The sequence below is a fragment of the Crotalus tigris genome, unplaced genomic scaffold, assembly GCF_016545835.1.
Source record: "Crotalus tigris isolate CLP2741 ecotype Arizona unplaced genomic scaffold, ASM1654583v1 scf7180000018001.1161693, whole genome shotgun sequence".
Taxonomy (NCBI): Eukaryota; Metazoa; Chordata; class Lepidosauria; order Squamata; family Viperidae; genus Crotalus; species Crotalus tigris.
In genome coordinates, this window is record NW_024096766.1 from 495925 (window position 1) to 523909 (window position 27985).

General features: G+C 36.5%; 1 protein-coding gene across 2 annotated transcripts in view; it reads left to right on the top strand.

The window, feature by feature from the left end:
• CAPN13 (calpain 13) overlaps positions 1 to 27985 on the top strand; it is a 103682-nt gene that overhangs the window by 54050 nt on the left and 21647 nt on the right. For both annotated transcript variants that reach the window (XM_039346515.1, XM_039346513.1), the window contains 8 exons: positions 3226 to 3300; positions 7673 to 7758; positions 10847 to 10921; positions 11325 to 11476; positions 13250 to 13386; positions 19333 to 19496; positions 23221 to 23257; positions 26361 to 26420. In XM_039346515.1, coding sequence (XP_039202449.1) covers positions 3226 to 3300; positions 7673 to 7758; positions 10847 to 10921; positions 11325 to 11476; positions 13250 to 13386; positions 19333 to 19496; positions 23221 to 23257; positions 26361 to 26420 — 786 coding nt within the window. The remainder of the gene's footprint in view (positions 1 to 3225; positions 3301 to 7672; positions 7759 to 10846; positions 10922 to 11324; positions 11477 to 13249; positions 13387 to 19332; positions 19497 to 23220; positions 23258 to 26360; positions 26421 to 27985) is intronic.

The following is a 27985-nucleotide window of genomic DNA, read 5'->3' on the forward strand; positions in this document are numbered from 1 at the left end:
TCTTAATAAATTCCAGATTAAGCTATGGCAAAACTCTTTCTTGGGCAAACTGACTGATGCAAGATGTGGCAAGAGCTAGGAATATCTCTTCCTGTTTGCTTCCAGTTGGTTTCTAGAGCATCTTCTTCCATATATTCTTGCTTCACGCCATTTGACACTATTTTAGACCTCTTGATCAGTTAAGATAGCTATAAATTCTAGAACTATTTCTGTGGTTCCATCCAATTATAAAATCTTCAGCCAACAGAAAGTATTCAGGAGCTATGGACAATCAATCAGTGGAACAGCTTACCCCAGAAATTGTGGGCACCCCATCACTGGAGAACTTTAAGAAGAGACTAGACAATCACTTGTCTGAGTTTGGTGTAGGTTCTCCTGCTTAAGTGGGGGGCTGGACTAGAAGACCTCCAAGGTCCTTTCCAGCTCTATTCTATTATTATTTAGTTAAAAGTGTTAATATCTCTTGGATTAGTTGCTCTTCTTACAATTTTTTTATCCCTGATTTAGTCATTTGGGCTTTTAAGACTTTTACATAGGCCCTTGTTTTAAATATTGCTCATTTCTTATTGTTTGCCAGTTTACTTTTTTCCTCTGGAAATAAATAGAACATAATCTTTGAACTACGTGACATTATAACACCTTTTCATTATTACCCATTCCTGTCCCAAATATTCTTTAGGATGTAGCAAAAAAATAAATAAATAAAGTTTCCCCCCACCCTGAATAAATCCAGCAATCTGCTGCTTATGGAAGTTGTCACATTTTGACTATTTTCCCACTAGCATCTCAACTGGCATTCTCCCTTCCATGTTGAAATCCTAAAGAGTTGGTCAGAATGCTATTTTTTCTTGTTTTCTTGTTTCAATACTTCCAGTGGGCTTGTAAGTTGGATGTAGTAATACAGATGGGCAGATACAAGCAGAGTAGCTTGGATAAGAACATTCAAACATGTTTTGTCTTTAGGACTCAGTTTGATCTCAGTAATATCCTTACAGCCAGATCCTTTACATACCTACTTGCTTATTTACTTACTCCCCTATATTTGATTCTGTTCTTCAATTAACTATTGTTTCCCAAAGCAGCTCATTTCAATTTAAAAAGAAGAATAAACTCTAAAGCCAGTTCACAACCACCAGTAAACAAACATAAAAGAATGAGGAATAGAGGGAAAAGGAATTAGAGGAAATTCAATTATTTAAGTTGACATTTATAAGATGGCATTTATTGGCAAGTTTGGGATGGATGATTTTCCTTTGCTGGTGTTTTTCTTAAATAGGAATTGGTGGAATTGGATTCCCTATCCACAACTGAATCCAGAATATTCTTCTTTTTTTGCATCTTCTAAATGTAGATTAACCACCCACAATAAAGATATAAATTAAGTTAACCCCAAATTTCATAGGAAAGGGTTTGGAATGTTTCAACAGAATCTATTATGGAATTGGCAATAGTGTGAGTCAGTTAGTCTAGTGGTTAAGGGACCAGGCTAGAAATTGGGAGACTCTGATACCTTAACCATGAAAGCCATCTAGCTGACTTTGGGCCAGTCATTCTTTCTTAGTCCAACCCATCTCACAGGATTGAGGAGAAAATAGGAGGAGGAGCAGGAGGAGTATTGTGGATGTTTACCACCTTGAGTTATTTGTAAAAATAATAACGGCAGGAAACAAACAAACAAGCATAGCCTAGCTAGCATTTATCATTCCACTCCCCCAAAAAGTGGAATAAACCCTGATGCATAAAGTTGTTAAGGAATGTTTTTCTGGCTTTCTTTAAAACTTCAAAAAAAGATTGGCAAACAGTCACAGCATGCTTTCTGCAGAAAGATTTCTACATCTTATCCTCTATTTCCTGGTCATGGAGCACCAGAGAAAATCCAATGCCTATGTATACAGAGCCCAGTGCTGCTATAAACTCACCACACTTATTAAAGGTTAAACAAAGCTGGAGGGTCTTTAAGCAGCTTATATATTTTTTAAAATACAATTCCCATCTGCCCTTGCTAACTCTCAATAACAGCGTACTATTTGGGCTTAAGCAGACTTTCTCAGGAAAAGAAAATGAGAGCCAGAAATTTATTCTGCTAAGGGGGAAACAGATCATCCCTTCTCAAAAGCAGAAGAGGCAAATTAAAATGCATATGCCTTATAGTGCTCTTAAGTAAACCCCTGCTTTTGACTGCTTGTGTTGCTTTAAAAATAGGGAGCTTATCAAACACAGCAGGTGGCAAGTCAAAGCTATTCAGCTGATTTAGCTCAATTATGCTTATGCCATAAGTAGTACATGTCCTAAGGGTAAACACCCATAATTTTAGTAGGGGCTGTGCCTCTCCCATGAAAAAAGATCCAGATTTTTCTTCCCATCAAACTAAAAAAAAAAAAAAAGGTAAGAGAATCTTTGTCTATGGAGGTTCTCAATCATCCAGGTCATGGTTGTCCCAAAGGTGCTTTTTTCACAAGGCAACTGAACTTTCTTGTTTTTTCTTTGAAGATGTTTCATTTTTCATCCAAGAAACTTCTTCAGCTCTGACTGGATGGTGGGGAATGACAGGATTTATACTCCTTGCAGACAGCTGGTCATTTGCATTCTTTTAGAGAGTCATTGAGGCCACTTGGGGTTTATCTGTGTCATCAGATACAGGTGACCCTGACAAACAGATAAACCTCCATGTGGCCTCAATGACTTGTTAAAAGAATGCAAATGACCAGTTCTCTGCAAAGAGTATAAAATCCTGCCATTCTCCCACCATCCAGTCAGAGCTGAAGAAACTTCATGAATGAGAACTGAAACATCTTCAAAGAAAAAAACAAGAAAATCCAGTTGCTTCATGAAAAGAGCACCTTTGGGATAAAGGAATCCTTGCAGATTTTATTCCATTAGTCATTGCTACTTTAGAGGCTAGTACTCATCTCCAGTTCAAGGAGATTGAGCCAGTGTTGTCCTCAGACAGTGTTGTCTGAAGACATTTCTGTGATCATGTGGCTGTTACCCTCCCACCGAAGTGGGACCTTTTATCTATTTGCATTTGTTTGAAGCTGGGGTGAGGACAGGAATTCATCCTGTTGCATGGCACCAGGATTTGAACCAGGGCTGCCTGCTTTCCAGCTGACAAGCCCAGTGTCTTAACTGCTGAGCCACTGTGACATCAAAATAAAGCTACCCAGTTATTTGTTGGACCAAATGTAAATGTTTTAGAGAGAGTAAAACTGTTTTGTACCCTTTCAGAAAAAGCCGGATAACCAAGTATTGGAAAATGGAATTGTGCAGCAACACGTCTATGCTGTTATAGATGCCACAGAGGTAAAATAAATAAATCTCTCCTTTCACTATAATCTTCTCTTCTAATTGGCAACTATTCTACTGGTTTTTCTTTATTTTTGCTGATACATTGCTTTATGAACCAGAAGGCAATATTGTGTGATTCCTTTCCTCACAGTGATTTCACCATTTCACTCCTGCTTTCCAAAAATACTCCAAACAACTTTTTGTTAGAGTAAAAAATAAATGATTAATTTAGTCAAGTCCATAGTCAACCAATTCACTATTTTCAAGTAAAGGATTAAGAACTCTAAGCCGGTAGTTAATATTTATTGGCTAAGTCAATAGTACTAAAAGATAGCTTGCTACTGAAAAAGAAACCCCAGCAAATTTTAAGAGGCTATCAGAATGTAAATGAATGAAGACATAAGTAGGCTCATTCCATGGAGATAATTTAATTTGAGATTATCATAAGCAAATTGATTGTGTTCAATGCAGTGAGAACTAGGGTTCATTGTTAATGTTGGAAGATTTCAAGGTTTGGAAACCACATAGTAGAAATGACATCCTCTAACCTAAGTAGATATTTTAAGGAAGCTAGTGTGACCTCATAGGACTGATACAAGGCAGAACCACCTTGCTCAAGGACAAGCTGCCAAAAGAATGGAGTTGCCACAGCAACACTCAAATCTATAACTGCAGGTGATTTTGATGAGGACTCACAAGATTTCCTGAAAAGAGCATGACAGATGCTCCTTTAAGGTATTAATTTAATGAGTCATTGGCCAACTGCCAGCTTCTGCACTTTCATTTAAATACCTGCATAGAAGCCCAAGAAAGAGTCTTCATTCTGTTTGTTGAGAAGGCCTCAATATTCATGTAATTCAGCTGCCAGGAATTGAGCAGTTGCATCAGACAATAATCAAAACTCTCCCGCCATATCCCTTTTTTCTATGTGAAGAAGTGGTGGGATGCATTCTTATTACAATTATCATCATTGTCATCCCCAACATCATCATCTAACCCTCTGGTATAAGTCAGAGCAATTTCTGTTGGCTTTCTGGGTACCAAGAAAAACAATTCTACAGTTGATGCCAATGTGAAATGAATCCTGCAATTCAACTGCTCTGACATTTATTTCAATTACAACACAAAGGTGGGGGAGTCAAGTTGTAAAATGCAGAGATACTTAGGAGGGTCAGAAAATGGGGTTCTTCATTATTTTCTGCAGGAGATATAGTAGAGTAGCACCACTGCACCATTTCTGAAATCTTCCCCATTAAACATGCTCGTAATGTCCATATGTGTAGTGTGCAAGTTTGTTGAGATGCACCAATAGACAAAAAAAAAAAAAAATGTTTGCTCTGAGCCTTGGGATGACATTATTCCTACAAAATCTCTGAATAACAGGCTGTTTCTTGTGTTAAATGAAACAATTGCCCTATATAGATAAGAACATTGAGTATTTCTGTAGACTGATTTTCAACTATTGTCTGATAGCTCATGGTACCGTAGTTCATGCATGATGCTGAAGTTAAATATGGATAAATCTAGTTAATGCCTATGCAAGAAACCACTTGAATACTCATGGCCTTGATTTCCATTCCATTCCAGAATAAAAGAATGAGATCTAGATGTAATAAGTAAATCTGTGAATTCAGTGTTAAAAATTAGCAAGGCTGCTGCTCTGAATGGCATGCTATTTTCATACTTTCAGCTTTCATGCAAACTGCCTATGCTTGGTTCTATAGATCTGTAATCTCACAGTAAATACACACACAACACACACACACACATGCACGTGTGCACGCCCACACACACACACACAGTCAATAAAAAAATTCATCTGCATTGATAATCTATCTCTTTCATTTTCTGGGAACAAGGACCATCTTTTTTTGTAATAAAAGACAGAGAGACAGCAAGAAGGATGGAATGTAATTTAAATTTTCCAGAAAGTCTACTGCTGAAGCCTTGAAGGTTCTTTTCTATTTGATAGAAAACATAATAGAATTATACATCCCTTAAAGGATAATAAAACCACATCTAGTGACAACCACCCAAAAATGTGGATTATGCTACATAGCTCAAGCTCAAGAACAGCTTTGCAGTTTGCATTGAAATGGAGGGTCAGAAATTTGGAATGGGATGAAGAAGTCATTTACTCAGGCTTATTCTTCCAAAGCACAAGCCTTTGCCTTCCCCAAATATTAATATCATCTTCTCTAGAGTAGATCAATTTAGCCAGAAGAAATAATCCAACAATTGTGAAAGAAAGGAAAGGAGTTATTGCACTTAAGAGGATCAGGATGAGGTTAGTGCTCATCCCACCATAGACATAATTTCTGATGCTAATATCCACAATGACAAGAGAAGAGGTCTTGAAAGACAGCAAATTTATCTAATCCTCTGGTTTTCCTTTCATCAGTAGCAGCAAGCCTACCCATTAATATGAGATACATCTGGCTTTCTGCAAAGGGAGAGAAGTACTCAGTGGTGACAATAGCTCTTGACATTTATTGTCTTGCAAACATCTTGATCTAGACTAGAGTTAAGCAGCCAAATATATTATGAAGTCATTTCTCTTTGAAGACCAGCTCCAATTCTGAAGGAGCCTTTCACAAAGTAACTTCTAGTGGGTTTCCTCCTAGATCTGTGGATAATGGGTCATGGAAAAAAGAGTACTACACTAGATGACTGGGTCTGTGAGATGTATTTTGTGAGTCTTATGGAAAATTGAAATAGCAAATCCATTTGTCTAGCTTAATTATCAGTGTTCAGATGTTGCTACAACATGGACACCTCTTTTAGATACCCTTCCCACCCACACTGCATACCATCACATACATATATGAAATGTAGAGACAATCCAATCCCCTATGAGAAAAAAATTGTAATCAATGCATTTTAAAGTTCCTTTGTATTTGAATACAGCACTTTGGAAGCCAAGAATGATACCATTGTTGTACAGAATGTGTGATTAAAGAGATAATGATATTCATACAGTATTATGATTTAATATATTCTCTTTAAGCATAAAGACTTTAATTATTATAATGACTTTGCTTAAGCCATAAACTTTTATGATTAAGGTGATGCATTAACCACTGGCTCCATACCAGGAACTATACTAAATAATACTTATCTACCAATGATTTCTCTATAGAAAGGTGAAATTCTCATGATATTCTCAGGTTATTCTAATCAGCCCCTAAACAAAAAGATTGAAGGATTTGGTTTATATGCAGAAGTTCATCCCCCCCCCCCACACACACACATAGGATTATACTGAGAAAACTAACATGAACTAGCCTGTGCATGGATATGATGTGTAGCAATTTCTGAGTTATAAAATGGTGGCATCGCAGTTATATAAGTTGCTGGTTCATGCTCCATGCAGTGTCATCACAGTTAGGAGTGGAAGGCAAAGCAGCTGGGTCACATGGCTGAATTAGTTGTAAGAACAAGGGGAACATGTTGGTTATTTCTGAGGGAATGAATTGCCTGAAATCTGAGCTTGCTGTCCCACCAACTCAAGAATTTGTTACTAGATTCTATCATATATTTCTCATGCAAAACATTTCAGAGACTTATATGAAAAGAGATTCTAGAATGACCTTGAAGGAGACCTTTTTGGCAATCAGTATAGAATTAGGAAAAAAAATACATTCCAAGTGTGAACAGATAGCACTTAGATACTGATTCAGAGAGGTTTATATCCAAATGAGAGTCAAATTCAGAATTCAGTGAATATGTTCCAAGATGACAGACTTTTTAGATGTATTATGCATCTCCCTGGAAGCTTTTTATGTTTATTATTTATGTAAGTGGAAGTGCATAAAGCAATGCCTCCTAAAAGAAACTTTTTTTTTCCCTAGAGATCTGCATATCACCCAAAGCCCAAATGAAATTTTCATAAATCTACAGGTTACTTTTATTTTTGTAATAAATGTTGATTGATTGATTATGTGCCACCAAGTCAATGCTGACTCCTAGAGGCCATAGAGATAGATTTTCTCCAGGATAATCTGTTCTTAACCTGGTCCTTCAAGTCTTTCAATATTGCACCCATTATCACTGTAACTGAGCCCATCTTCACTTTCTTTTCAATAATAAATGTTAATATGAAGAAAAAGGACTCATATCTATAAATTTGGTCTAGCAGTATCCCTGGGATCAGGATTAGGATGTGAAGAATATGAGGATTTTATATTCTGAATAAGGCAATGTGATGGTCTGACCTGTAAACTATTTCTATTCAGAAAAGGATTTCCCTAACAGGATCACATCTGTCTTTATCTAAATATACTTCAAGAGATAGCCACTAAAATATAAAAGAATGTATCTGTGTGCCTCTTTCCTCATGCAAAATATATAAAGTTAGGATGTTTTCTCTTCCTTTCTTTTTTAACAGGTTCCTTACATGTACAGGAAAGAACGTCTAATCAAACTCTGGAATCCGTGGGGCACTGTGGAATGGAATGGAGCTTGGAGTGATCAGTATGATGTTGCAATCTTTTAATTTCTTAAGAAGGATGACTCCCTTGAGGTCTTGGAATAAGAACGCTCTTTAAGAGTTAGCATGTAGGGACTTGGCATAATAATACTGCTGCAAGAACTAATATTGCAACCCAAGGGTCGGCATTTCATGCTCTATATTAAAATTCAAGGCATCCCTAGCCATTTCCATCCCATTTATCTTCATTCAGATAATGCCAGATCTTACCATTTTTGATTAATTGTTTCCTCCCACACCCCAAATTGAATTGTTACTCCAATTTGAACTTAACAGGCAAATTTAAATTGGATAAATGATAACTTTTATTTAATATATGTATACAAAACCTCAGCCAATATTGTCTGTGGGTATGTATACAGAAATCATGAAGCCAAATAAGCCAGAAAGGGATGTTCAACCTTGATAATGTCAACACCTGTGGATTTTAGCTCCCCAAATTCTGTAGGGAATTCAGGGAACTGAGGATCGCAAGTCTTAAAGTTGCCAAGATTGGACACCCCTGATCTAGAAGATCCTAAGCTGGAAACTGATCTTATCTCCCCTACAATGCTTGGAAAGTAGTTGCAGAAGCAGAGATCCTCTGTTGTTGCCACTACCACCATCACCATCTCTGGTAAGAGATCAGTAGGTGGTGCCAAGAAAAGCATTGTTACAGCTGTTTATTGCTGCCAGAAGACCACAGACAGTAGGAGATCTATTATTTATAAATATAAGTTTAAAATGTGGGAGGAAAGGAAAGCAACATTGCAACCTGCCACGGTAGTAAATAGTCCATCTCGGCTGCTAAAATCATTTGCAAAATTATAGCTTGGAGAAACTGAAATAGCTCCCTTTAGCCTTGCCAGCTATTCAATTTTGGCAGGTTGTCATCTGGTTCCTAATTTCAGACATTGTATAGTATTTTCCTTCATCACGTTTAGAAACAATTTGCTAGAATTACCCTGGATTCAAGCCTCCCAAAAAAACAAAACAAAAAAGTACTATTAAGTCTCATTGCTTTCCATGGGAATAATTTTGCGTGTTTTTATTGACATCAGTGAAAAAAATGATAACAGTTTGTGATTTTTCCCTAGTACTCTATGCAGAAAACAGAGAATGATCATGTTGGATAATGTGGACCATTTTCTGGTTTTAAGATGGGAACCAATGCTATAGTTTTATACTGTAGCTTCTTTTCTATTGGTTCTATTAACAGAACTCTTAGTGAAAAACACCAAGAAATAAAATTTCCTTGAAAATGTTGTTGGAGCTCAACTAACTTCTCCAGCTTTCCTATGAACAAAAAATTAAAGTCTAATTTGGATTCAGTTGAAATTTTGGTGAAGCAACCTTAAGTTGTGTGAATCAATACAGTTATTGATTCCTGCCTAGCTTATGCTAAGCAGACAATACAATTATCACTTAATTATAAAATTGCAGCTTGGGAATTAACACAGTTAGATAGCTAATTCCCTGTAATGAGTTTGCTGAGAGGTAATATCAGAAGTCAGAGATGGAAGGAATTATTTTCTTAATAAAGAGGCCATTCAAGACTATATTTCAACCAATGAGAACATTAAGGTTGACCTTAATTGAACCAGTTCATGATGATGGTAGACCTTTTATTCCCAGCAATTCCAGTTCAAATTCTTTAGTGACCAGCCAATGACTGACCTGCATAAATAAATGTTTAGGTTTTTAAAAATCATTCCCTCTGAGTTTTTGTCTGAATTTTCAGTTTCTTAATTTCAAAGTGCATTCCTGGTTATGTACATATTTAAAAGACAAGAAAGTGATCACCAGGAAATATAAACAATAAAGTTTTAAAAAATAAAACCAAGCTTTCGATGGCCTAAAACTGTCATCATCATCAGGGTATAAACCGGATGATGGGAGAGCTTGCTTATAAATGTAATCCCGTCTGCACATGGCTCCTGGACCTCGTGATAGGTCCTGGCCGACCAATCTTTGCCTCATGAGGTCCAGGAGCCATGTGCAGATGGCAGTTTTAAGCCATCGAAAGCTTGGTTTTATTTATTAAAACTTTATTGTTTATATTTCCTGGTGATCACTTTCTTGATCACTATATATGTAGGTCGTTGGTTATTCGGGTTTTCTCCCACGTAAAATTGGAAGCACGAAGCCGAAAGCACGAAGCACGAAGCCGAAAGCACCAGCCTGAAGATGACGAATGAGACTTCGTCGAAACGTCGCCAAGACACTTCCAATTTTACGTGGGAGAAAACCCGAATAACCAAAGACCTACATACAAACACCCGCAAAAATCTCAGAAAACACACACATATATATACAGTGCTTTTTTTCTTTAAAAAAAAGGTGTCAGAACTCACACATGTCTGGTCCCAATTGCTGTTGTAACTTGAGGACTTTCTGTAATACTAAAGGACAGGAGAGATCCATGCATTCTTTCAAGTAATGGGAGGAAACTGCCCTAAGGACCACTACCTACCCAGCAATCTGTCTAATATTTGTTGTCATGATAACATAATACTTTGCAACTTCACTACATGATTTGCAGAAATTATCACAATGGGGAACTGAGCAGGGACACTGTTTTCAACTCTATTGCTTGGAACAATTGGTTGGGATGTATATTTGCATCTGTTCTGTTTTCCAGGATCTACTTTACTCGCCAGATTCACTTCCTGGGTTTTGTTGTGGAAAGCTGACTATCTCATTAGAGAAGAATTCTCTTCCCCTGTAATTATCCTTGCAATTTTGTTGTAAAGGTCACACTAACATTAGAAGCAGCCAAATGAAGCAAACTGAATCCAGTAATGAGAAGAATTCCACAAACTCTGTAGTAAAAAAGGCCAAGCTCATGGGCAGATGAAAAAGTTACTACAAAATATATTGAACGTTAATCTTTCTGCATCAAAGAAATCCAAAATGAAATGCATGTTTGGGGGAGGGCATTTTCTTTGATGCAATTCTCCACCATTTTGATTTCAACTTTTAGAGGTGAATACTCAAAGTGGAAGTCTTCGCATGAAAAGGTCTATAAGCTAAAGTTACAATGACAAGGGTATTGATATCTTTCAAATCATATGTGATTTTGATATCTTACAGTTCTATGGAGTGGAATCAAGTCCCTCAATCATTCAAGGAAAAATTCTATATGAACAGGGCTGATGGCGAATTCTGGTATTTTTACATTAATTGATAGGCTTTGGGGGATTTCTCTGTATCTCTCTCTCTCTCTCTCTCTCTCTCTCTCTCTCTCTCTCTCTCTCTCTCTCTCTCTCTCTCTCTCTCTCTCTCTCTCTCTCTCTCTTTCTTTCTCTCTGTGTGTCTGTCTCTCTATATCTCCATCTCTCTCTCTGTGTGTGTGTCTGTCTGTCTATCTATCTATCTATCTATCTATCTATCTATCTATCTATCTATCTATCTATCTATCTATCTATCTATCTCCATACACACACACATACATACATACATAGATACTTGCATCCTACAATTTTTTTTTAGGCTTCTAAAAAGTGCAAATGCACACTAGAAATGGAAACTAACATTTGTCTGCAGCCCAAATCACATTCTCTTTTCTCAGGATATCATTTGAAGATTTGAAAGACAATTTTTCATCCCTGTTTGTTTGCAATAACTTACCCACATTCCTGGATTTTGGTAAGGAGAGCAATATGTCTTGGTCTGTGACTTCATATTTCATCCAATTATTTCCAGAAGGGAGCAACTATCGAAGTAAGTAGCCTCAGATAATAAGTTGATATCTTAAACCATTTTCGTAGGAGTATCATTTTAGCAATATTCTAGTTACATGGTAAATCTGGAGATGGGTAACTTTGTGCCCTGTATGTAATAGAAGTGATATCTGTGTACTATCTTTTGAGTTTTTATTCAGATAATCAATTTTGACAACAGTAACTGGGACTGGAAACTCTAATACTAAGCAATGTGATTGTAAAATTTGGCATCCATGACCATGCCAATTTATGATGGTAGTTGTGACAGTTCCAGCTGCAGTATTAATGACTCCCATATGGTCATGGTGTCCCACAGCCATGTGATTGCCATTTGCAATCTCCTGCCAGCTTCCCATTGACTTTGCTTCTTGGAGGCTATAGGAAAATTACAAATAGTGATCATGTGAAAATAGGATGCTGCAATGTTGTGATTGCAAACTGGTTGCTGAATGCCAAAGTCATGATCATGTGATCATGGGGGCACTGCGACTGCTACAACTATGAAGACCCATAGTAAATTATCCCTTGTTCAATGCTGTCATAATTTTAAATAATCACTGAATGAATGGACATTAAATGAAGACTACCTGGATTTAGAACAATATTTAAAACAGACAACAATAGGGCAAATTAGAATTGGCCTGCATTTCTAGACACACTTATTTGGAAAAAAAATGATAGTGACAATAATAATCATTTTGACTTATTATGTGCCTTCAAGTTGCTATTGATTGTTTGCAACCACATCACTGTCAGAGAAATCAACTGTAAAGCAGGGACTTCTTGAATCATACTTCAGTCTTTTGCAATGTATCATATACAAGTTTACGTAGCGGTAAGACCCATTAAGGGTACTAGGACTTACTCTTTAGGCAAATGAGAATTGTAGTCTTAGTTATCTTTACATTATCTCCAAGTGTTTGTCATTTATATTTAGATTTGTTATTTAACTTAGAAATATAGTAATAACATTTCATACAGATATGTTTGTTAAAAATGTTTATATATGTATACAACATGAAACAGTATCTATAGTATTGCTATTCTTTAACAAAGATCAGCTTACACAAGGCTAATGAATGGTCTTTCATTTAATGAAGCTTACAACACATGAATGTATAATCTGTGTGCATCCATCTTGACTTAGGTTTCATTGAAGTTAATGGAGCTAGAGTTCCATCAATTTCTGGAATTTCCAGAAAATTGGGATCGGGAAACTGTTTCCAGTTGATGGAGAAAATATTGAGCTTGATGAATCAGTGATCTGTATCAATACCTGGTAGTTTTCTGTGTCACTATTCTTTGGCAAGGTTACTGAGAGTTGCATGCTTCATTTCAGGAAATTTTAACTGTTCAAAGGGATGTTGTCATTGCAGTATATCAGAATATACCGTAAATGCCGGCGTATAAGGCGACTTCCGCGAGCGCTGAAATCGGCGCCAAAGATGGGGGTCGTCTTATACGCCGAGTTGTCTTATACGCCGGAAATACTGGTAGTTTCCGGCGTATAAGACGATGTTCTAGGAATGCGGCCTGGCTATAAAGATGGGGGTCGTCTTATACGCCGGGTCGCCTTGTACGCCGGCATTTACGGTATTTCCATGATGTTCAATAATCAAAGCTCCCTTCTAACAAGGAAGTGTTATATATATATATATATATATATATATATATATATATATATATATATATATATATATATATATATATAAATGAAAGAAGGTCTTAATCAAGTCTGAGGTGTGTTATCATATCTGTTCATCCACAATAGGTGCTCTTTCAAGAGACCATCAATATTTCATCAAAGTTCCAGAGCTTATGACTAAAGACAATGTTGTAATAGCATTGATGCAAAGACCTGCAAATACCTCACGGATGCTGGTGCCTATAGGTTTCCAGATAAAAAAGGTGAGTAAGAGCAATTAGAAGCGTGAAATACTGCCCCATGACACATTTGGGCCATGAAAGTGACATGATTAACCTGGCTGAATTAGGAGATGTTTTGCCATTTTTGAGGCCTCACCGGTTATTGACTATGCCAGAAAAGGCCTATGTACATACACATTTACACAAAACCCTCTTCTGGCTTCTTGCTTGCTAAAGACTCAAAACAGTGCAACATTAAAGAGAAAGAGAAAAAAAACCCTGCTCTTTTTTCAATGGGGAAAGAGGGGGAGAGAAACTGTAGAGGTGAGAAGAATGATGAAGCAAGAATTCCCATCAATGAGAAGTTACTCCATCTTACTATTTCAGAGACAACATGGCAAAACTGTTTAGATGTTTTGTCTAAGGGAAAATTGGGTAACACAGAGTTTTGGATTCAGTTTATTTTGAGCAGTCAGATCCTAGCAGGATTAGGAGGTAAGGTAAGTAAAGGTGTCAAATATGGATTGGTGCCATGATTACTACAGTAGTTACTCCTTGTTTAGCAACCACAATTGAAATTAGCAACTTGATCACTAAGCAAAGTAGTTGCTAAGTCAAACTGTGATTGTGCTTATGAACTTAACTTTAGCTTTATTTTGTCTTATAGACCTTCAAAGGTCATAAATGGAAGGATTGATCACAAAGGTATTTTTTCATCACTATTGTGATTGCGAATGGATGTTATCCAAGGCAGTCACTTAACGAGGACTACCTCTATAGATCCTGATTTTCTGTCAGTTTGACCTAAATCAAGATACCACTTTTCTCATGAGGTGCCAGGCAAAGAATGATTAAATTTAATTGCAGTAACTTTCCAATAAATATGTCCACTTCAAACATCGCTGAAAAGAAATACTGTTCTGAAACTTTGCCTAGCCCAATCAGTTTCCTGTTTGTCTTCACTTTCCAACTGCGTAGTTTTCATTATTCTTTCCTCTGTTAAGAGGAAAACCTCCCAAAGTGGATGGCAAGGATTGTTGAGAAGGAGAGAGAAACTTTTAGCTATTCCCCATCCTAAAGCAAGTTTTAACAGTCTTCTTCCCAACCCATCAGCAGTCCTACACAATAAAGTAGCCTCTGAAAAGATTTATAATGAAGGAGGCAGTGCTCTATTCTCTAAAAATATTCTCTGCCTTAGTCTTTTAATCTACTTCCACAGACTTTAGGATGCTCCTCTATGTGCTTTATACTTCCTCTTATTTCTGAATGTCTGGTTTTGCAAACCCAGTAAAAACTCAACTACTGTTCATTTTGAGAGCATCAGTTGTTTAAACTCATTTATAGCAACTCCTGTAGAGAGTCAGATCTGAATTAAATCTTTATAGCCTAGCCTGTGAGGCTGGCTGCAAATTTGTAGTTATTTCAGCTTCATATGATTCTCAGAGAGATAAATTGCCCTTTCCATGGAGTTTGAACTGTTCTACATGTGTATGCGAATATTTCTAGGAATAGAAATCTGACTTTAGCAAGGATTAGTGGAGCAGGTGGTACGACTATTACAGAAAGGGCATTTATTTACAAGAAATACATTAGAGAGATAGGCAAAGCACTTAGCTAGCTACAGCTTACTCAGGAGAGGCTAAGAACATGCATGCTCTGTGCATACAGAAATAAATGACTTCAAATTAACAATCTCTTAGATAAACTGCCTGCAGAATGGTAGACAAAGAGGGGCACAGAATAAATCCTGAACTGCTTAATCCTTAACATATCTGAGAAGCCATCTTGGCCAGTGGTGGGATTCAAATATGTGAACAACCAGTTCTCTGTGTGGATGCCGCTTCCAGAAGTCCATTCTGGGCCTGGGCAACAAAAAATTAGCTACCGGTTCTGCCGAAGTGGTGCGAACTGGCTGAATCCCACCACTGATCTTGGCCCAATAGGATTGGCCCATCTCATTCTTTCTAGCAGAAGGGGCTTGCTACAGACCCTGTCTGTCAAGGAAGTTTGACTTGGGGGGGGGGTCTAGGAGAAGAGTCTTTTCTGCTGTGGTCCCCACCCTTTTGAACATCCTATGGCCAGGATGTGAGCTCTGCCCCCACCCTTTTGATCTTCCAGAAGAGCTTTAAAATTTGAAGATCCCACTTCTATAGCATTGGTCCTCTTGGTTCTTAATCTCTATTGAATTCATAGAAATTCTAATTGGTTTATTTTATCGTTTTGTAAGAGCCAGAGCCACTTCAACAATGAGATTGGTGGCATATAAATTTAAAAACCCTCTATCTACTGTTCAATGTACATAACCTCCTTGTAGTTCTGAAAGTCAGGGTACATAATTTGAACCTCCAAGGCTTCTTCAAACATACAAAACTCAAATCCTAAATATAAGACTCTAAAACTTGTCACTCATAAAAGAGAAAAAAGCCTAAATCTTTACTGAAGGGAGGGTTTATATAATGGTAACTAAGTTCTTTTAGTTTTTCTTCTAAATAGATCAAACAACAAAACATTTTAATCAGCAGTTAGCAATGGATTATTGATATCCATTCATTTGGATAGAGTTTCATTGTGTTTGCAAATACAGTGTTTCATTACTGCTTAACTAAATGATTAATTTCTTTATATATTTGATAAGGATTTATTTTAATTTAGCAAACACTATTTTTTTCTTCACATTTGAATTATAAATTGATATGAAAGTGTTTTTTAAAATAAGCTACTTAAATCATACAGATATTTTTAAATAACTGCTATAAAACTAATAGAGAGAGAATTCATTTAAAACCAGTTAGATTTTGAGGAAACGAAGGACACCCTTAATAAAGAAATTAACCAACAAAAGAACCAGTGGAAATGAAATTTGCATATGAAATGAAGTAAGGGAAATATTAATATTTCATGTTGTTCTGTGTGCTTATACCGTACCTTAAAATATAACAATGTGATTCTAGATACAAAGAAAATTTGCAAGAAAGAGAAAAATCCTGCAGAGAATAAGAAATGTGTTCTGATCCAAAAAGCTGTAAATAGCATTAAATTATTAATTGGACAATAAATATAGTTAATTTAGCCATTAAGCACAATTTTAAAATGTGTGATTTTAATTAGATTTTTACTGGACTATCTTTTAAAAGCATCTTCACTACTGATAGCATTCTTATAATACACCACATCTGAGGTTTACAGACCAATTCAGGGTTTTTTTTGCCCAAACTATTGTAACCAGCCTATACTAAATTACAGTTTTTATTAGTTGGAAAATTACTACAATAAAATATCAGGAAAGCTATGTATTTGAAATCCCTGTGACAGAAGAGAATTATTATAAACAATAGCTTATGTGTATAGAGCCAGTACATATACAAACAAGGTTTGTCAATGTGGGGGGAAAAAATCTCACAAAAATTGAGTCCCTCATCATATATAAAGAATTTTCACGTAGGCATATTTGAGATGTAGTGCATACCTGGAACTATTTTAGATTATCATCTGCATTAGAGGAAGAGCATTACAATTTCATATTGAGAAATCTTCCAGGAGGAGGAACCTCCAAGGAAGTAAAAATGAACATAGTCAAAATCAATGTTTGCAGGAACAGAATAACATTTGACCAGGATGGTGTAAGGCTCCTGCCTTGAGCAGTGGGATGGACTAGAAGATCTCTAAGGCCCCTCCAAGCCTTGGGATTCTATGAATAATCTCATACTGTGTTGTTCTTTGAGCTTCACATACTTCTTATGCTCTTTCATCAACCCATTTGTAATCCTCAACTTCTTCAAGATTTCAGAGACAAAATATAATAGAAAATCACTTTTATGACACATTGAAATTCTGCATTTAAAGAGCCACCTAACATCCAAGTGCCTCAGGCAATTGTATTTTTTTTTAGCAAAAGCCAAAAATCACCACAATGATCTTCCAGTCACTGGAAAAGATGCACTTCCCAGAAAAATAATATTGGCCTCTTCCAATATCTGCTGCACTTTGCATGTTTGTCTGGTTGGACTATACTGTTTCATGCAGTGAGCTGCATGCTTCATTGCTACCATCAGCCTTGTTACCTCATCCATGTTCATACTACATACATGAAGTCTGAATAGATTGCCATATAATGACAAGCCATGTCAATGCAGATGGGATCATAAGTTATGAAACCAGCATTAACCTGCATTATCTATGAACTCCAGTCTTTCTTCTTATTCTGTACAATGTTGTCACCATTCTTTTGAGCTAAGAAATGTCTTTTTTTTTTTTGCAACATTATACAATTGAAATCAATATCTGCCTAGAACTTTTAATAGTATGCTTCTGCCTTGACCACACTAATAATTTCCACAGACAGGAAACATCATTCATATAAGAACACAAATTGGATCATTGACATTCATTATGTGTGCATCTTCCTAACTAGTAGAAATTTTTTTGGATCAGAAAATTATGACTATTAGCACTTAAGTAGGGTGGGAGAGGCAGTATACTACAATGAAAATGAAAGGAAATGATTATCTCAAATTCTATGCTTAATGCACTTTTCTTCTTTTCTTCTATTTTATGATGAGCTACAGGTAGGTCCTCTTTACTTTTCTCTGAATTCTCTCTCTCTCTCTCTCTCTCTCTCTCTCTCTGTGTGTGTGTGTTGCACATGCAAGTCTTTGATTCAAGTTGACTGCTGCTTGGACAGGTCCCTGCAGTTTTCTTGGCAAGGTGGTTTGCCATTGCCTTCTTTCTTGGACTTAACTACTACACCAAAGTGGCTCTCTGAAATATCAGTAATTAGGTACAAATTGTTCATCAGTTCAGTAACTATTCCTCATAGAAAAGAGGGTTTCTCAGACTGAGTGATGGCTGTGCTGTGATGAACTAAACCATGATTATATCTTTTTATGTTGCTTTCTATACTTAATTATGTTACAGCTGTTTACAAAATACTTCATACACAACAAATAAATTAAAAACAGCATAAAATGTATACATTATAAAGGCAGCAGGGGGTGGGGGGGAAAGAGGAAAATGTAAATGAAAGAAAAACCATTTATCCAATATTTATATACAGAAAATCTGGAGTTTCTTTTTCCATTGTTAGAATAGCTTGCTTGCATCAAGACAGTTTCAAGGATAAGATGCTCAGTTAAAAAATATCCAAATACCATAAAATCTTCTCTATATCTTGAACAAAAGAAATGATTGTACATAAAAAATTCCATTTGCTTGAAAAGAGTTGTCCCTATTTAGGTTTATTGAAGTTTTAATTCATCACATTCTAAGTTCAACACTTCCTTTGCCCCCCTCCCACTTTGAAAATGTTTTTCCTTTCATTTTTGCAAAATAGCAGTGTGTGTGCGTGTCCTTCCCACCCCAAAAAGGCATTGCTCATAAATTATTGTGCCCACTCCGACTAACCATTCTAAATGGGATTTACAGTATACACTCCAGTGTTTTCGTAAGAATTTTTTTTAGTTGGGGTTTTTATCATGTTGTCTTTATATGTCATCACAGTAATAGTGGTTGCATTTTATTTATTGTGCCATTTTGTGGAAAATATTGGAGCCACAAGAAATATACCAGGGTCTATTATTTTCTTATAGAAGTGGGCTTGATACAAGGTTCAGAATGCTCATGACAAGCCTAAATATGCAGATAAAATCTCCTCTCTCTAAATATTTCCCACTCCTTTTGTTGGTTCTGCTATATCTTCCATATATTACAGATAATACAGTCTCAGGCATAGATATTTGGAGATTAGCCCATTTATAACAAATGAATCTCACTTTCAAATAAGGGCATGCACGGGCCTGTGATTTTGCTATGGATATCCATGAAACCTTGACCATTCAACCAACTCTAGCATACTTACCATCGGTTGATGAATAAGTATGTAAGTGTGTGTGTCTATGTGAATGTGTGTGTCTGTGTGTGTAGCAAAAAAAGCTGCAAGTTAAAATAACTTCAAAGTAACTAATAATTTCTTTTCATAATATTTTGTCTAAGGGTAGAACCATAGTTCATGACACGCAGCTTAAGGTAACACGAGATATCACTGTTTCCTATCAATTGAAGCCTGGCGATTACACAATTATTCCAACTACATCACCACAAAGCCAAGAATCAAAGTTTCTTCTACGAATCTTTTTAAAAAGTCAAGGCAATATAAGGTAAAGTAATTACAATTAGAACATGTATTGTATCAAAGAAAATCCACCATTTTCCTTATCCTTTTTTTTTATCAAACTAAAATTGAGGGGGGAGGGTGACCAATCTTCAAAATCTCTAGAACCCAAAACCAATCATAAATCCCAAGAAAACAAATCAAACAATGAGGTGGGCAGAGATGAGAAAAAAGAAAAACTCAAACAATATTCAGGAGATGCAGGAAATATACCCAAGGACAGGCATAAAAGCCTTAAATGCTTATATACAAATGCTCAAAGCTTGGGGAACAAACAGGGTGAACTAGAAGCAATAGTACACAAGGGAGGGTATAACATAGTTGGTATTACAGAAGCCTGGTGGAATGGACTGATGTATGGATACAAATTGTTCGAAAGAAACAGGTCTACAAAAAGAGGAGGGGGAGTAGCACTATATGTAAGAGAACACTACATATCTACAGAAATGCACATGATCAAAGACAAAATCTCCCCAGAATGCATATGGGTTAATATAAAAAAGAAAAAAAGTGACATTACTATAGGTATATATTACAGACCATCCAACCAATCAGAAGAAATAGATGAACTCTTTGCCAACCAGTTAACAAATGTATGTAGGAAGCATACCACAATAGTAATGGGAGACTTCAACTATCCAGATATCAACTGGGAGACAAACTCTGCAGTGAGCGGTAGATCAAACAGATTCCTAACCAACCTAGCCGACAACTTTGTCATCCAAAAGGTGGAGGAGGGAACTAGACGTAAAGCCATACTGGACTTAATTCTTACTAATAGAGAAGAAGTGATAGAGAGAGTTGAAGTTACCATAACCTTGGGCGAAAGTGACCACATCATACTGGAATTTAATATAACGCAAATACTAGCAACAGAAAACAATCCAACCAGGGTCTTAAATTTCAAAAGAGCTGACTTTATTTTATTTTTATTTTTTAAAAAAGTTTTTATTAATTTTTTCATACAGTTTAGTAGTACTTGTTCAACAAGTGTGTTGTCTGAGTTTATCATTCACTAATACAAATTTAATTCCTAATCTTTTATTCTTTTCTCCAGCCATTGATAAAATAAGTCCCAAGTTTGATAGTATTCTGTTTCTTCTTTTTCTTTCAATCTCAAAGTAAGTCTGTCCATTTCCGCACATTCTAGTATTTTTTTAATTATTTCTTCCTCTGGTGGTATTTCTTCATTTTTCCAATGTTGTGCGAATATGATTCTTGCTGCTGTTATCACATGTAAAATCAAATATATACTTTGTTTATCAATCTTTTCTGGCATTATACCTAATACAAAAAAAAACTATGGCAAAAGACAAACTAGAAACAAAATTTAAAACAAGCAAGAAAATGATAAGAGAACACCTATCCGACCTTGACAAATATAAATCACCGGGACCCGACAGATTACAACCAGAGTTCTGAAGGAGCTGGCAGATGTTATCTCAGAACCATTGTATCATATCTTTCAAAAATCCTGGAGCACCAGGGAAATATCTGATGATTAGAAAATGGCTGATGTTGTTCCCATCTTCAAGAAAGGGAAAAAAACAGACCCAGGAAACTACAGACCAATCAGTTTAACATCAATACCTGGGAAGATCCTAGAAAAGATCATCAAAAAACAGATATGCGAACAACTAGAAACAAAGAAAGTCATAACCAGTAGCCAGTATGGGTTTGTTAAAAACAAATCATGCCAAACCAATATTATTTCATTCTTCAAAAAAGTGACTAAATTAGTAGACCAGCGAAATGCTGTGGACATAGTATACTTAGATTTCAGTAAGGCATTTGATAAAGTAGACCGCAACCTACTCCTTGGTAAACTAGAAAAAGGTGATTAGACAACATCACCACCAGATGGATCTGTAGCTGGCTGGCAAACTGTACTCAACGAATAGTCCTCAATGGCACTATATCCACATGGAGAGAGGTAAGCAGTGGGGTACCACAAGGTTCCATCTTAGGCCCAGTAGTTTTCAATATCTTCATAAATGACTTAGATAAGGGAATTGAAGGGGAACTCATCAAATTTGCAGATGACACAAATTGGCAGGAGTAGCCAACACCCCAGAAGGCAAACTCAGGATCCAAAAAGATCTTGACAAACTTGAACAATGGACCCTACGCTAAAAAATGTGGAGAAAGGCAAAGTTTTACATTTAAGCAGGAAAAATCAAAGGCACAAGTACAGACTGGGCGAGACCTCACTAAAAAATAATAATCTTGGAATCCTAGTGGATGATCACTTGACCATGAGCCAGCAGTGTGCAGCAGCAGCCAAAAAAGTTAATACAATCCTGGATTGTATAAACAGAGGCATAGAATCAAGATCACGCAAAGTATTAGTACCACTTAATAAAACTTTAGTAAGACCACACCTGAAATATTGCAGCCAATTTTGGTCACCATATTACAAAATAAGATGTTGAGAGTTTGGAAAAAAATTCAGAGAAGAACAACTAAGATGATCAAAGGCTTAGAGACTAAAACATACAAAGAACAGCTGCAGGACTTGGGTATGGCTAATCTAAAAAAAAAGAAGAAATAGGGGAGACATGAGATCAGTATTCCAGTATTTGAGGGGCTACCACAAAGAAGAGGGAGTCATGTTACTCACCAAAGCATCAGAGGGCAGGACAAGAAACAATGGTTGGAAACTGAACAAAGAGAGAAGCAACCTAAAATTAAGGAGAAACTTCCTGACAGTGAGGACAATTAACCAGTGGAACAGCTTGCCTCCAGAAATCGTGGGCTCTCTATCACTGGAGATTTTTAAAAAGAGGCTAGACAGTCACTTGTCTGAGATGGTATAGGTTCTCCTGCTTCAGTGGGGGACTGGACTAGAAGACCTTCAAGGTCCCTTCCAGCTCTATTGTATTCTATTTAAAGAAGCTCGCTCCTCTTAAGGGCAAGCATGCATTTGTCTAGCTGCTTATGACAAATTAAATCTGTCTAAAAAGAAGTTGATAAATGTTTGATGAGATTATTTTAACTAATCATTAGTTGACAATGATATTTTGTTCTTAGGTTTGATGGCTAATATTTGACAATACTTAATCCTTGTCATGGAGTGGTGTTTTACATTTGATAATATCTGATGATCAATATGGAGTAACACAGAGAAATTGACTATGTTTGGAAGTTTGTATGTAATAATATGTAGCATTTAGCTGAAGAAGTTAATTTTTTATTGTTGATGAAATTAAATCATTTGAGAAGCTCCATTAGGAAAACCAAATATAAATCTCCACATTATGTGATATTTCAGTCTAATATAATTGTGTTATTGATTATCAAGATATTTTGACCTAAGGCAAAGCTATATTATCCTAGATCCCTTCACATTCATTTAACTGTGTACAGAGCTGTTGCTAGAGTGTAATAAATAAAATTCCATTGTCTTGATTTATCAGACAATAAAATATAATTTACATTCTGGATTTTCTTTTCAGAAAGTCATACCACTTATGTGGACCTTGGTCCCCCTTGGGACAAAAGAATACTCTTGTCAAAAAGAATTTGTGGAAACATCCATAATTTAGTTCTTGGGCACAGATAATGATTTGTGCACTGTTGCTTGATAAACACACATCAAGGTTGAATATGATAACACACTGTCCTCTCTGGATCTTGTAAGCAATAAATAAAAATAATCTACTCTGATGAAGTTCTCATTTTTATGTGTGTGATTTTTTTTTCCCTTTTAGGGAGCCAAACAATGAAATCAGTTCACAGGGGACAAAGGTATGTTGATATAATGAACTAATGATCTGAGGATATACACTGTGTGCAATCTCCAAACTTCTCAATATTGAAGTGCTTTTTTGAGGTAGCAAATACATAAAACCCATATTTGAGGGACAATTTAATCTCTTAGCTAAATTTAAGTTAGATCATAAAGAAATAACAAATCCTAAATTCCAGTCAAAATTGCAGAGGAAAGGAAACTAAAAAATCATTGGCCCTTGGACATTAAAATGTTGCCCTAGCCCAATAGAAATAGTTGTACAGCCTTTGTAGACTAATTGATCTTTAAGGTCTGGAGATAATTATCTTCCTTTGGGGCCATCTCCTAGAGATGAAGAATTTTTACTTTAAATGAAAGACATCTATTATTGATGTTATATGATTCAGACAGAATTGAAAAGCAGCTGTGGGTCTGAACCCTCTTGGAAGCCACAGAAGTCACCCTGTATTTAGAGAAACAAGCTTAGCATTAGTTTTTATACTATGGCAGTGCTAAAGTCAGGATTTTATTTATTAACCATTGAAGCAACAGATTTTCATGCTGAAGACTTTGGGAGTATGGCACCTAAAGAATTTCTGCCTTCCTTAGGCCTCCATGGATATCTCTGTTTTCATCTAAGTGCCATTGCTACCTGAAGAAAAGTTGGTTGTCACTAGTGAAAGAGTCTTTGAAGTGATGGCATCCCAATTACAGTAACGTTCTTTCATAGAGACTCACCTAGTACCTATTTTGATGTTATCTCCAGACCACCTGAAGACCTTTACTTAATCTTTTCTGGAATGGTAAAGCCTTATTCCAAGGTGAATAAAGCTTTAGCAATAAGTGTATGTATTATAATTAGATATTGTAATTATATCATGTTTTAAATTATTATTATTTATCAGAGGGAATTAAGCAAAGATGAGGCAGTATATTTTCCCATCATCAGTAAAATGAAATACAATGTTGACAGTTTGCCTCTTTGGCAGTATTGAAAAACAGGACTATCCTTTCTTCTGTTTGAAATCTCATCTTCTTATTCTCTTGAGATGAATAGGCCAGATTATTTGTTTTGCATTTAATTCCACCACTGTAACACTCAAGGAGATGGACTACTTCACTATTTTATTCTTTTAAATCTTAGCTTATTCTGAAAAATAGATTGCCTAATTGTCCTTGTGACACCATGCTATTTAACACTAAAGTCAAAAAGCTGCTCCAAATTTATACCAAGTAAAGTGCAACCATTTTATCAACAGTGGAAGTATTGCAACCCTCTCAGAGAGATAGGTTAAATAACTTAAGACCAATCTAGAGGACATCCGAACCATGGTTTTATAGCTTTTAAAATTACTTAGTGTTCATGCTGGAAAGGAAGCAAATGCTCTTCCCTAAGGTAGATACTTCTGAAAATCTCATTGATGCCAAAGGGAGGGGGAACCATCCCCCCTCCATACATACATACATATATATATATATATATATATATATATATATATATATATATATATATATATATATATATATATATATATATCAAGTTACTAAAATGAGATCAGACCAATATTTGCAGCAAAAAGTATAGCCTTTTGGGGAGGGGTATTATATGCGTGAACACAATGGTGGACAGGTTTGAAATGTTTTTAAAGTGCATATTTTTTTCAAAATCTTATTATCCACAGTCATGGATAATGAGATTGAAATGGGTGTCCCATGAATAATGACAGCTATCTGCATCTCTTCAATATTTATTGGTTTCTTTGTTTTTATTCAATCTGGATACTCCCCCTGGCTGAGTGGGTCACAAATAGTAATATAAAAAAAACAATAGTAACTCAGAAAAGGTAGCATCTGGACCCAAAATGCAAACAGAAAACAAAAATAAAAACACAGCCAAGGAGCTTATCCATCACTCCACAATTTGGAAAAACAACGAAATCTTCAAGGGTTTCTATAAGGGCATCCAATCTTGGCCACTTTAAAGCATGACTGGCTGTGGAATTCTGGGAGTTAAAGTCCACAAGTCTTAAGGTGGTCAAAGTTGGATACTCCTGTTTACAGAATGAACACATCTCATTCCAAGGTGGGTTTAAACATGGTTTGGTTTAACCATAGTTTGCTGAAGAATCCACAGCTGTATAAGTCAACAACCTTTGATGTGGATGACACAAGCCTTCTTTTAATCTAGGGGGTCTTATGAATTCAGTAATTTGCTTTGAAACAATTATGCACTAGCAATGTGCAGAGTCTCTCCACTGTTGCTGGGGCAATAAATCAGTAGTTCAGAGAAGTTAGATATAGCCACAGTGATGGCTAGTAGTCCTACACATTAGTAGTTCAGAAATGCTTGAAGTACAATAATTGCCAAAAGGTTATTGTTTAAAGCAGCTTTCACTATATAGCACTCTCCATGTGTGCTGTCTGCATCTCTCTCATCACTAACCAGCATGGGCAAAGGGAGTTGTAGTCTAAACCGAACTAGAGGGCACCAAATTGCAGAAACCTGTCTTCAGCTTATTTGAATCCATACAGTACCACTGAGAGTGTGCCAGTTTCCTTTTTTTTTTTTCTTCAGATGATGGTGACCTCTTTAGTGTTTAACCAGCATTAAAGAGCTCATACATTGCATATCTCAAAGACAGGGTTATACTCAAGAAGATCCCAGCTTTATGGACACTCTTTTGTCTCATTCCTCTTCTTTCTTGCTCTCTAAGTCTGACACTTTTTCCCCACAAATCACTGCCAGCTGCCCTCATCCCTGAGACTTTGTTGAAAACTTGTTCTTTCTCAAAGCTTTCATAAAATAACATCGTGTTGTTTTATGAATAATGTATCATGCAGGCTTTTTTCTAAATGATACACTCACAAATGACCTGGGGCAATTTGAAGTTTGGACATGGGGTGCCACTGGATGGAATTTAATTAGATAAATAAGAAAGACATGAAGGATCGGATAATAGGGCTGTTTTTGTCACTGTCAGGCTTCTGAGGTTGGCTGTGCAATGTTGCCTGTGGTAAATGGCTAGAAACATAATGAGTGAATAATAATGAGGTGTCTCATGTGGACTGATATTTTGCAGCTGATTTTTATACATGCATATATATTTTTTTTGGATGCAGGATAAGCTCATCTGGAATCCAGACGACTATGAAAGTATCTTCTTAAGATACGCTTATCAGGTTTGTTGAGTGGAAATAAAAGTGAGAATTAATAAGGTTTGTAGAATTAAGGAAGGGAACTTTCCCATCTTGCTTTTAAACCGTGCACATCTCAAGGGTATCTCTCAAAATGCTATTGATTTGCTAGTTGTTATGACAAATCAGACAAGAGACCTGGCTAGAACACAATAGATGGTTTGGAGTTTATTGTTTGTGGGCAGAAAAATGTTCCTCAAACAAGCAATTAACCGTAACCCTTGGCTACAGATAGATGTGGCTTCCTAGATCATATTTTAGTCTAACAGAATTACTTCCAGTTTGTACTTTCCACATTTGGAAAGCAGGCATCAGTCAATGTTTGGGTAATTGATTTGCATTCTTTCTGAGCCAAGCTGCATGGGTTCATAGGAGATGCTCTTAATGGCTTAATAAACTGTTATAAAGGACTCCTTGACTTAGTCGAGAGAAAAATTGCTGCCAAAAGCCTCTGTACAACAGACTTCTCACAGCTAATAGTTGTATCAGCACATAAAAGTTGAAAACAGCAATGCTGACTGTGAAAGGTGCATACCATTTGTCTTCAGGAGCAGCCAGGGCAAGGAAGGAAAATCATAGGAGTCTCCTGAGCCAATCAAGTCCTTGCTGCAAGCCAGATATTTGCATCTTCTATGCCAGTGGTTCTCAACCTTTTTAATGCCGCGACCCCCAACCGGTCGTAAGTCGAGGACTACTCAACCGGTCGTAAGTTGAGGACTACTCAACTGGTGCAGCACCGTTTGCAGAATGGGACTTTTGGCAGGCTCAGCAGGGCAGAGACAGCCTGGACAATTCCTATTGGCTTTTGAAAGCCAATAGAATTAGACTCTATTCAAGAGAGTCTATTCTATTGGCTTTCAAAAGCCAATAGAATAAAAGGGAGTAGCACAGCTAAGGAAAAGGGGGAAAAAATGGCGGGCTGCGTTGTTTGGCGACCCCCGTGAAATGGTCGTTCGACCCCAAATGGGGTCCCGACCCACAGGTTGAGAACCACTGTTCTATGCATCTTCTAGAGCTCCTATTAAAACTCTTTAGCATGCCGAAACAAATCATCCTCCTTTTTTTTTTTTTCTAATAATCTCTCAGGAGCTATAGTTGAGACCTAAGTGTAAAAAATAGAAGACTAGAAATGACTTTGGCTAGAGATAATATAAAAATACAGTAGCCATCATATGAATGAAGAAGAGGGTTTTCAACTCCTCCCCCCACCCCCATTCCTCAGGGAAACCTGTAGGATAAGGGAGAGATCTAGTCTTGTCCTCACCCACTTAGCCTCTCCCTTGGCTTTTGAATTTTCCTATTCTGTCCTGTCCTTAAGGAAGAAAAAGAGACTAGATGGGCTATTCAGGCTGGCTGGAGGTTTCCTGCTCCAGTCCTAAGAAATTTCTAGACCAGGCTCTAGAAATTCCTCTGCTTTAGTTTTCTATTTTGCTTTCCATTCCTGCTGAGCTTGTAAATTGAACATAATCTTTTGTTGTTGTTTGTAATTATTATTTCTAAACATCTGCAATTCTTTGAATTCCCACAAGCCACTGGTACTTTTACCTTGA